The sequence below is a fragment of the Pyrus communis genome, chromosome 9, assembly GCF_963583255.1.
Source record: "Pyrus communis chromosome 9, drPyrComm1.1, whole genome shotgun sequence".
NCBI classification, from domain to species: Eukaryota; Viridiplantae; Streptophyta; class Magnoliopsida; order Rosales; family Rosaceae; genus Pyrus; species Pyrus communis.
Genome location: NC_084811.1, coordinates 10,355,836 through 10,368,013, shown reverse-complemented (window position 1 = coordinate 10,368,013; position 12,178 = coordinate 10,355,836). Strand labels below are relative to the sequence as shown.

The 12,178-nt window shown below is 34.5% G+C and overlaps 1 protein-coding gene and 1 pseudogene across 1 annotated transcript; both read left to right on the top strand.

Annotated features, from left to right (window-relative positions):
• Window positions 1–819: 819 nt before the first annotated feature.
• LOC137746300 (uncharacterized) lies at window positions 820–1,504 on the top strand. Its single transcript, XM_068486377.1, has one exon. The coding sequence runs from the start codon at window positions 986–988 to the stop codon at window positions 1,121–1,123; it is 138 nt and encodes a 45-aa protein (XP_068342478.1). The 5' UTR covers window positions 820–985; the 3' UTR covers window positions 1,124–1,504.
• A 7,805-nt stretch (window positions 1,505–9,309) lies between these two features.
• LOC137745231 (aquaporin PIP2-2-like) lies at window positions 9,310–11,257 on the top strand (annotated as a pseudogene).
• The last annotated feature ends 921 nt before the right edge of the window (window positions 11,258–12,178 follow it).

Sequence of the window (12,178 nt, the reverse complement as noted above, 5' to 3'; positions counted from 1 at the left end):
ATTATAAAAGTTCATCGGGAGGCTTCTCGGGGGATCAAAAGGGCTTAATTTGCGTTACCTTCTATTAAGGCGAATGAGGGGTGTGTGCAATAGTTTTTTCAATGCTTATAATTTGAGAGATAAGAGGAAAGCCTTCTCTTGAATTCGAAGATGTGACACAAATAATGACTCTCTTCGCTGGGATGTTAGCCTGTTAGGCAGCTTAAGGTTTTTTTATATTCGGTGGAAAGCAGGCTGAAACTTTGCCCCGACCAAGCAAAACTAAGGGTCTGAAAGAGTTCACGATATGATCTATGGCCGCTAAGAATCTCCATTAGAAGGAGCGGGCTGATAAAGTAGTTTTTCAAGCATGAATAAAACAATGGTGAAGAGGGTGTGCAAGCTAGAGAGATTGTCATATCTCTTTGATGAATGTGCTATCGAGGTTAGGTTCATTTGGAAAAGAGGTCAGTCTTAAAGGAGACCATGTGAATGGTCGAAGTTTCTTGTGTAACGCATGCGATCGCAGATCAGTGGTTTGTTACCACAGAAATGAAAAAGTGAAGGACAAAATCCGGTGAGAGAGTGGGAGTTTGTTGGTTGGTTCTCCTTATTTTCCTTGCACGTATCTTCTATTCCCAGGTTTTAAGTCGTTTGCCAAAAAAACCCGGCAAGTTTTGTGTCTGTTACAATGCCTTAATTAGACTTTTCACCTCATGTTTTTGAGGTTGTGCTACAAGTCGTTTTCCAACTTTACCCACTTGAACTGCGGATTACCACCAGAAATGCTGCAGATTTCCCACTATATAAACGCCTTAACATTCATACCAATTTCCCAACTTCTTGAGTTCCCTATTGACAAAAACCCTTCTGTTTGATATATTTAACGTAAATTAGCTCTTTCTCTCTTCTTTCTTGACATAAAGGAGGAAGAGAGTCATCTTTTTCTGTTAGTTCTTTGCAATCACAATTCATTGAAGAGAATACTTTTAAATTTCAAGCTTCAATGGCTAAGCGAATGAGGAACTTGAATGCATGGATTGAGGTGGCTCCGGCACCGGTCATTTACCCGCGAAAGATTTCGAATTCGCCTAGTTTGGAGACGATTCTTGAAGAGAGCGTCGAGGAGTGTGACGATGACTAGTTAACTTTTATGCTCACTTATTCATCCTTGATGAAAACTTATGGTCTCAAATTTGAAGATGGATGGCCTCTGGATGCATCTCATCGCAGCTCCGGATTGTTACGATGGAATTGGTGATTGGAACCGGGATCTGGCCATTGGAAAGGGAAGGAACTTCAATGGCTCTGATAACAGAGGGCTTCAATTCTGTCCTATCCAATCCAGTGGAAGTTCTTCTTTGAACATTGTCCAGTGAACACCGTATTACTGTTGTAAATATGCAATTAGTTTCAACTTTGTTGTATATAAACGTAGTTTTTTTAAAACTAAAAGTACAATATGGAACTATACGTTTCAGACGATGTAAAATAATAATAAAATAATAAAACTATCTATGTTCAGATTCCATTAATGTGTTGCATTCGTATGAATCTACATTTTGATCACCAAACAAAACGATATAAAAACAACAATAAAATGTTGGAAATTTTGACTAGAAATTTCTTTGTCCCACATTTGCCATTCCCAAAAGGTTTCCTCACTTTATAAAGTTTTGTCTCTTATAAAAAGTGATTGGAGTGATAGGCCTTAGAGACTAAAATTGGGCTCACCCTTGGAGTCTGAAGACTAAAATTGGGCTCACTTTTTTTTACCAACAGACTCATCTTTTCAAATGAAATCTGAAGAGTGTAAAAACGCAGAAAGAAAACACCCATCTGAGAAGATGTCTCCCAACAGAATACAGGAAAAAAAAAATTTCTTCTTCTATAATCCAAAACATCATTACTGAGAGAACCACATAAAAATTCGCTAGAAGTCAATTTTTTCAGTGCTGGAATTCTGACTTGATCGTTGAATCCTGGTGAAGCAGACGTTCGTAGAACTACAAGCACTGAGTAGGGACGAAATTTCTGTTTCAAGGACATTGTGGTATGCAAGCCTCGATCTTCAATAATTATGTTCAATATTATTTCATTGTTTATACTCTGTTAATTTCCTATTTGCATTTATTATTTATTAGCATATATAATTTTATCACAGATTATTGACATATATCCAACATAAAATACTACAATAACTTATATTATACATAAGAAAATGAGAAAAGTAATTATTTTATTAATGTAATAATAGTTTAATAGTGTTAATCATGTCAATCATATACACATTGGTTCCATGTTCATACATTGTTAAAGTCATATAATGTGTCGTGCCCGAAATAACCACCTAACATGTCGCATCTGTAAACTGCAGCTTGTCAGGATTAGTGATAATTTGCAAGCTTGAAACAAGAAGATTGCGTGCTAAGTTACTTAGGGGGCCTTCATATTTCATAGTGGGAATCTTCTTTCTGAAAAGTAAGTGTGATAATTATTGGGTATCCCTCCACTGTCAAATGGGTAAGTCTATTGATTCTTTAGATTAAGATATCTAAGGCTACCAAAAAAATGGACATTTTGAAAGCTTTTGGGAAGGGGTAAGTAGATGGTTATCACAATGGTGGAAATACATTGAGTTCTTGTATGACGGCGTAGGTTCAAATTCCGTCTATAGTTAATATAAAAATATTTATCATTTGAAAAAAAAAAAAAAAAAAAAAATTTTGGGAAGGCCAGGTGTTGTGAATAGGAGGTTGGGTGTGGATGTTGAAAGTTTACGTTTACAAACATAATTAACATGAGGCGTGGTTTCAATATTCAACTATGATTTTAAATGCACCAGAGGAGTGTTAATGTAGATGAAGGTGATGAAAGTATACGGTCTGTTTTTCTAAATCTCACTCGCATTGTAAATTTTTTAGTAGTAAAGTTTGTCTTTTTATTATTATTATTTTTTGTGAGAAGTAGAAGATCATCTAAAAAATGATTGAATTTTTGGTACAAATAATGCACACATAGATTAGCCACTAAGATTCAAGGTAGATTTTTTTTTTTTTATGATTGTGGGCCAAGAAACACGTTAAATCAGAATTGTTTTGTCCACATTTTCCATGTTCCTAGTAGTAAGTGGGTGAGACTGCGAGACCTACTTTTTCTGCAACTTCTGGCGTAATCTCCTTCACTCGTTTTTCTGACCAACATTTTATAATTATTGAGTATTTACTTTCAACTCCTATAAAAAGCCTCATTCATCTTCATTCCCTTCATCGCAAAATCCCACTGCCCTCACTCAATACACTACTAGAAAACCCTAATCCACAATCTGCAACAAAACCCCATTTCTGTGCATTTCTTTCCAGAAGCACTCAAGTAAAAAGCCACTTCCGTAACTTTCAGCTTGGAATTAAGCAGCTGATCAGAGAGCAGGAAGTTAAGAAGCCATTTTGTTTGATCACTAACTACAATGGCAGAGCAGATGCAGATGAGATTGTTGCGTTCTTGGATGGAGGTTGCACCTGCAATTTTGATATCCCACAACAAGCCTTCAACTTGTCCTGAATTGGAAACAATAACTGAACAGTGGGAGCTGGAGGCTGAGGAGAAAGACCTGCAGGAGTCCAAAAAATGACCATTTTACTTCCTCTCATGTCCCGATTCTTAATATATATATATATATATATATATATATTTTTTTTTTTTTCTTTCTTTCTATTTTTGTGTGAATTTGTAGAAGTTTTGGACTTGGGTTGGACAAAAATTTTGAGATCATGTCCAAACAAATTAACAAGATTGTGTAGTCTCAATGGCATTGGCTTCCATCTTGTAAGGTATTTCTTATGGCTAGAATTTTCAAAGGGTTTCGTTCATATTGATTCATTAGATGTTGAGTGATTAGTAACATCATCAACTGACTAGATTTCTGCAATTCTGTCGACACGAGAGATGTAAAAGATGGGCAAGCTACATCTGAAAAGTTTTAACATTCTTGAGGCACACTCATGACTCCCACCTCATCCTAATTGAAATCATTTTTGAGCTTCGCCGAAACTAAGGCTATGTTTGGACGAGGAATGTTAAATAAAACATTAGAATATGATATTTACAATGAACTATACTCAATGACAACAAAGCTGCTACTCAAACACTCCATCCAAACATAGCATAAATGATTTTGGCTATATATGACCCCACAGGATCCTCTCTGGATCTTTTTGGTCAGGATCTTAAGGATCCGTGAATCGCATCCGTTTATCGTTTATCATGAGGTCAGTTTTTGTCAAGTACTGTTTGTTTTTAATTTTAAATAAAAATATTTAAAATGATTTCTGACCACACGATGTACGATGAATAGACACGATTCACGGATCCCCAGGATCCTCACAAAGAGTATCCGGATTCATATATAATATGACATAGGTGACTAATATTCTAGTGCATAGCTAGAAGTGAGGATTCTCGTCGGATCCTCTTTGTGAGGATCCTGAGAATTCTCAAATCATATCCGTTCATCGTACATCGTGCGGTTAGAAATTATTTTAAATTCTTTTATTTAAAATTGAATATAAATAGTACCTGACGAAAAATGACTGTACGATGTATAATGAACGGATGTGATTAGAGAATCTTCAGAATCCTCACAAAGAGGATCCGGCGAGAATCCTCTCTCCATAGCTAGCTAGATCAATGTACAATATGCTATTTCCGCGCGAGCATATGAACTTAGAGTAATCAGACAAATGTGGAGCTAGTCGTTTCTCTTTCAGTACTAATACTGTTGCTATTGTACTTAAAAAAAAAACTCTTGCTATCTTGGTTCTCTTTCTTTTGATAAAATGTAAATAAAGCTAGTGGATTGCCCCGTTTAGGGTATTTTCTTTCCATTACTTTTGGTGTAGATTAATGTTAAATACCGTTTGTATTAAAAAAAAAAGGTGTAAAATAAAGGCATAATTGGAATTATTTCAAAAGAAATTGACAAGGTGGATTTTCTTAAATTTAGTCACATTTGTCACCCTTTTAACCTAAAAGACAAGAAACCTTGCTTTGAATCAAAACCCGAACAATTTCAGTTTTTAGTTTTTGTTGTTGTTAATGGTAATAAAACTTGAGTTATTGTGTAGTTTTTGTCATTTTCATTAAATAAAAATTATTGAATGTTTTGGTTAAAAAGAAGTCTGTAGGAGCTCTTTTAATTTTTTTTAACAAACAATGTTATCTACTTAAAGGGGAGGGGGATATGCTTAGTCTCACAATGGATTAGTAATAATGTCGTTCAAATTCGCCTTTGGCAAAAATCAAATCTAAAACCTCTCACTTACAAGTGAAGAGAAAAAAAAAAGTGAAAATATCTTTACACCAAAGGCTACACCTACTTTGTAGCAAACCCTTCCTAATTTTACAATTTTATTAATTTTAAAAGAGCGACTTAACGAAAATGCCTCTAGAGGCGATATTGTTGACTTTCGTTGATAGTCTTTTCGTGACATGTATGAGCTATTAATTTACCTTATTCTCAAAGTACTCGACTGTACGAACGTGTAAGCACAAATGGAATCGAATTTGGAGCTACGATGAAGATTTTACGGAACTATGAAACTCCAAGGTATTTATGAAATTTGAATTTTGGGTATTTTATTATTTTAAAATTTTTTGGCCTGACATTTTAATTTTTTTATAATTTTTCTAGCCCGTGGGGCCCACACCAATACAAACTCTCCTCTACTCTCTTGCCATGTGTCACTCATCCCCACTTAAAATTCTCTCTCTCGTAACTCTCTCTTCTCTCTCCCTCCTGTTGCTCTCTCTTTCCCCCTTCCTCACTATGCACACATGGTGTACAAATTTCCGATCACCACCGCCCAAACCAAGAGCACCACAAGTGTAATACCCTGAAAATTTAAATATATGAAATAAAATATTCATAATTATGAATATGTGGAAAAAATCGAAAATAAATCAATTTATGGTTATGAAAATTTAATTGAGGAATTTTAAAATTTTGTTACCGGAAATTATATTTATTTATTTGAATTTAGTTTTCAATTAAACTAGTTATGAAGTTTGAAGTTTGGAAATTTATTTCCTAAAATCCGTAGACCTTTCGAGGAAGATGCAAACCGTTCATGAAATGGGGTTATAGCGAAGAAGTTATTAACGTTTAGAGTCAGAAATATTTTTGTAATTTCAACCTTCTTTAGAAGGCTCCAGATTTTCTGGAGCCATGTTTTTTTTTGGCTTAAAATAAGAAAAAGATTTCAAATTGAATTACATTTCTCAATTTTATTTTTGTGGTGTTGTTTCCCAATAGTAATCAAGATGATGAGAGATTTTTCAACGTGCCCGGAACACGGGTTGGTACATCACGTGTTTTTATACAAGTGGTGAGATTCTAGTGTTAAAAAATTAATAACGTAAAAAATAAAATTTTCCACCATTTACATAATAACATGTGGTGTACCATTTGTTCTACGGGCACAAGAAAAAATTTCTCCAAGATGACACCTAAGCTCAAGAAATTGGATGAAGAGCTACATTTAATTATTGTAGGTGTAAAAAATGTAAGGGAATTTTAATTTGGTAAGTAAAAACAGTTTTTTAAATATAATTACTGATAACATAATATTCTCAAGGTTTTGATCTAAAGGATTACTTCTGAGTTCATAGTTTTTGGCGCAATGGGTGCTTTTACAGCCAATAGGATATTTCCGAATCATTTTGGCGAGGATCCTGGGAATCCGTGAATCGTGTCCGTTCATCGTACATCGTGCGATCAGTTTTTTTCAAGTACTGTTTGTGTTTAATTTTAAATAAAAATATTTAAAATAATTTCTAACCGCACGATGTACGATGAACGGACAAGATTGACGGATCCCCGGAATCCTCACAAAGAGGATCCAGATTTCTTTTACAGGATCAAAAAGGGTCTAAGTTTCAAACTTATGAAACTGACCCAATAATTAAACACTATTTATAAAACTTGACCAATAAGTAGACACTATTTATGAAACGAAGCTAAGAATTAGGCATTATTTCTAAAACTAAACCAATAGTTAGAAACTATTTATAAAATGAGACTATACACTATTTATGAAACTGGACTAAGAACTAGACATTATTTATGAAACATGATCAGGAACTAGACACTGTTTATAAGAGTAGACCAATAACTAGACACTATTTATGAAACCGGACCAAGAAAGAGATAATATTTATGAAACTATACCAACTACTATACACTATTTATTAAACTGGACCCAATAACTAGGCACTATTTATGAAACATAATTAAGAACTAGGCACTATTTATGAAACTGGACCAATAAATAGTGTAGTACTGTTCACTTTCATAAATAGTGTTCAGTTTCATAAATAATGTCTATGATGGATGCACGGGTCCTGCGCGTCAGGTTTTTTTTTAATATTAAAATTGTGTCATTTTCATTCAAATTTAAGTTTTTTTGTCATTTTTTATTAAAATTTAAAAGGTTTTCATTATTATTTAATTCTTTTCCATTAAATAAATTTATAGCATGGTTTTTTATTAAAATAAACTTAGCCCAAACCCTTTTTATGAAAACTCTAATTTTCTTTTGTTGACAAATAGTGAGATACTTACAAAGAAACTTCTATAATATGTCATTAACTCACACTGAAGCACAACGAGCTATAATTTAATATCAAAATTACTACAAATATATTATTCAGTTGAAGTTGAAACCTTATCGATGCAAGTACAGGAAAAGAATCCTAGATGGATCCTTTTCCTGGGGATCCGGAGATCCCATGATCGTGACCATTCATCATACATCACGCGGTCAGAAATTATTTAAAATTTAAAATTTAAAATTAAATATAAATAGTACCTAACGAAAAATGACCGCACGATGTACGATAAAAGATCACAATCATGGAATCCCTCGAATCTCCAAAAAAAAGATTCGGCGAAGATCCTTTTCCGCAAGTAAACATCGAATATCGCTTAACTAAACTGGGGAATTTCTACAATACTTTGAAAAATTTAACTCCCTAATCCAAATTGGTGGTTTTCTTTTTTCTTAAATCATAGGTCGCCAAGTTTCTTGTTCCGCCCACAACTACCAAATAAAGGACAGACACCACAACAGTAACAAGACAAAGTTCTGGTCGGAATTCTATTATCTCTGGTTCATCTTCTACTAGTTAATTGTATTAGGGTTTAATCAGGATAATGTTGATTAAGAACAAAATTAAACTCCATTAGAAAGATTAATTTGGAAACAATGATTGATGACGGCCAAAGCAGCGAAACGTGTCTAGATATGAGTGGTTGAGTGCATCAACGGAGGGTGAGGTAGGTCTGACTTGGGAGAGATTTTTCAATATGACTGTCACGCGAGATGGAACACCACGTGTCGATATATAAATAGTGAGATATGTGTGTTAAAAAGTTAGTAACTTAAAAAATAAAATTTTTACTATTTACATAAAAACATATGATGTACCACTCATATTCTCATCACAACAAAAAATTTCTTATGAGTTAGAAATTTGGATGGGGCGGTGCCGCATGGGTGAATAATGTTTGCATGGTCGGTGCATGAATCACGCTTTGTCCATTTCTTCACCATTTCACATTCATCACGTGATTTTGACACCTCGTCCTCCTCCATTGCGGCGGCTGAGGCATGCAATTGCCAAAGATTATGGAGCACGTGTCACTCCGACAATGGTTCAAGCTCTTAAGCTCTTAAGCTAGTGATTTATCTGTTTGTTGTTAGTGCAAATTATTGTTATTGAATCAATTTTCAACTTTACATGCACACCATACACTTGTATAACGAGGACAAATCTTTACAACTTACTCCTTCATCAAGCATATAATTTTTTCAAGGGATATATACATGAAATAATTCACAAACATGTATCTGATTAGTTAGTTGACAATAGTACGAAGTTAAGACATTGGGTTTACATCTCGTCTTATATTCTCTCTTTTTATCGCTTTCTATGTATGTTTACATTGTTATAACATAAACGTGTGCATACAAATTAGAACTTATAAATAACAATTTTGTAAGTATTAAACAGTAGTTTACCTTGTACTTTAGAAGTTAATTGTTCATTAGCGACCTTACTGGAATTGTCTTTAAAGAATTCCAACCAGACGAGATAAATGTAGGGTTGCCTAAAAACAAAGAAAGAAAAATAATTATGTGACCTAGAAGGCTTGGACGGCCAACCCCAATAAGTTTAATAATTACATGTTCCACTCCACTCTAATTCCACCCCCCATAAAAAACCCTTCCAAACTCTCCACTATATTCCCATTAGAGATACAAACGACTTCCAACATCAACACCTTAAAGTAAGCTCACTTCATTTTCATCCTTCTCTCTCTCTCTCTCTCTCTCTCTCTCTCTCTCGCCATGGGCAAAGACATTGAAATTAGAGGTGGGTACTCGGCCAAGGACTACCAGGACCCTCCACCGGCGCTATTGATTGATGCACAGGAGCTAAGGAAGTGGTCGTTCTACAGAGCCATCATAGCTGAGTTCATTGCCACCCTCTTGTTCTTGTACGTCATTGTGCTCACTGTGATTGGATACAAGAGTCAGACTAACACTTCCCTAAACGGAGACCAATGTGGTGGTGTTGGCATTCTTGGTATTGCTTGGGCCTTTGTTGGCATGATCTTTGTCCTTGTTTACTGCACTGCTGGCATCTCTGGTGGGTTTCATCTCAATCTTAAGCAAATATTCTCTCTTTCTCTAACCCATTAATAATTTTCAAAAATTAAGTAAAACCTATTTAATGAGTCATTTTTTGGTCTAACTAGAACATCACGTACATGTGCTAACGCGGTGTTGCCAACCACTTAAAGTTGTCCCGATAATGTTATCATTAAATAGATTAATAATACCATGGCACTAACACACAAAACTTTTAATTTTGAATCTCTAGCGTCAGTGGCATGCTAACATAGTGCTACCAATCCACTCAAATGTAAGTTCTTGAGTTTAGTCTAATAGTAGGAATGATATAGATAATGAAACATAATCGGGTTTTGAATAAATAAATAGCACTAGTCACACATTATTTGTTATAATTTGAATGAATTAGTAACACCAGATCCATTACTCACAAAAACATCTCCAAGTTAGCATCCAACTTATGATTTACTAAGATGTGCATTGTTATGTGTAGGGGGGCACATAAACCTTGCAGTCACATTCGGGCTGTTTTTGGCAAGGAAAGTATCACTAGTGAGAGCCATATTGTACATGGCGGCTCAGTCATTGGGAGTCATATGTGGTGTTGGGCTAGTGAAAGCTTTCCAAAGTTCTTACTATACTAAGTATGGCGGTGGAGCCAATGAGCTTGCCGATGGCTACAACACAGACACTGGATTGGGTGCTGAGATTGTTGGCACCTTTTGTTCTTGTCTACACTGTCTTCTCTGCCACTGATCCCAAGAGAAATGCAAGAGACTCCCATGTCCCTGTAAGTATAAATTAATTTTCAGTTAGCAGTTTCAAGAAAATTGATTTTAATTTCTAACTACTGACTCTAATGATTTGTTTATGTTGATGAATTAAAGGTATTGGCACCCCTGCCAATTGGGTTTGATGTGTTTATTGTTCACCTTGCCACAATCCCAGTCACTGGCACTGGTATCAACCCAGCTAGAAGTCTTGGAGCTGCAGTGATCTACAACAATGACAAGGCTTGGAATGACCAAGTATGCACCTTTCACCTTACTCTCTTAGTTACAAACTTTAATAAAAAATAAAATTGACGGACATTAAATAGACAATAAACCGTGTATATAACGCAATTTAATACTTTTTATAGTCGTCTACTTTTTTATTTAGTTTTATTTTTTATTAAAAGTTAATAATTCTAATTCTTCGTATTTTTTCTAATTATTTACTTATGTTTGTTGTTTAATTATTCAGTGGATCTTCTGGGTTGGACCATTTAGTGGAGCTGATATTGCTGCCTTATATCACCAATACATCTTGAGAGCAGGAGCTGTTAAAGCTCTGGGTTCTTTCAGGAGCTCCCACAACATATGATTTCTAAGAGAATTATTGTGTTTTCTCAATGTTCTAAGAAACTTTGCATTTCTGGAAGCATGGAATTTGTATATTACTACTATTGTGTTGGTGTTGAGGATGTTAATATTGTGTTACCTTCTGTCTGTGTGCAAAAGGCACTTCTTTTAAATATGTCTTAATATTGCATTATGCTATTTTTTTCCCTATTTCCTTTTATAACATGATCTGATCAGTTTGTATGTGTCATCAATATGTTTAATTAGTGATGAATTGTCAGCAAATGCATTGTGTTACTGAGTTGGTGCTTCCATAAGTAAATTTCAATAGTACAACAAATACGTTTACATGATAACCAAAAGCATAACATCCAATCAATTCTTGAAAATTTAAGTAAATAGTTTCAACACGAATATTCTAATTCTGATTCTACCTCATTCCAACTTCTTCTCATTTCAATTCCTACTCATTTCAATTCCTCTCATTTTAATTACAGATAAGTTAATGTGTCATGAGTGCTAAATTCTATTGGGGGCCTTCATAGTTCGTAATGGGAATCTTCTTTCTGAAAAGTAAGTGTGATAATTGTTGGGTATCCCTCCACTTTGCGAATGGGTAATTGTCTGACACTCTAACTAGAATACAATTCTCTTTGTATTCGAAAAAAAAAATTGACAGTTCTCTTTAATTATAATTTTGATTGTTTAAGCAGTTATAAGAAATACCGTGTGTATTTGTTTATCTAATGAAAATTAGTCGATGAAATGAATTTTGATTCAATTGATTCTTTAGAGTAATATCTAGGGATACCCAAAAAAGGACATTTTGGCCGGTTATGGGAAGTGCAGGTGTTGATGAATTGGAGGTTAGCAGTAGATGTTGAAGGTTTACATTTACAAACACAATTAATATGGGGCGCGACTCCAATACTCAACTTTGATTGTAAATTCACAAAAATGTTAATCACTAATAGAATTATGGCTATAGGACACTGATGTTTGCACATCATTTGTAATTGGTGACCACAGACATAAAGCAAGCACTCTTAGTATTTTTTGGTGTCTTTATAGTTGGACGCTACTGATATCGGTGACCTTCAAAATGGAGACACCAACTGTTGGTGTATGTTAAATAGCTTTATTTCTTAAAAATGCTTTTCTTCT

What these genes read in the sequence shown, in the direction of transcription:
- LOC137746300 (XM_068486377.1), top strand. Translation starts at nt 986, where the DNA reads ATGGCTAAGCGAATGAGGAACTTGAATGCATGGATTGAGGTGGCTCCG.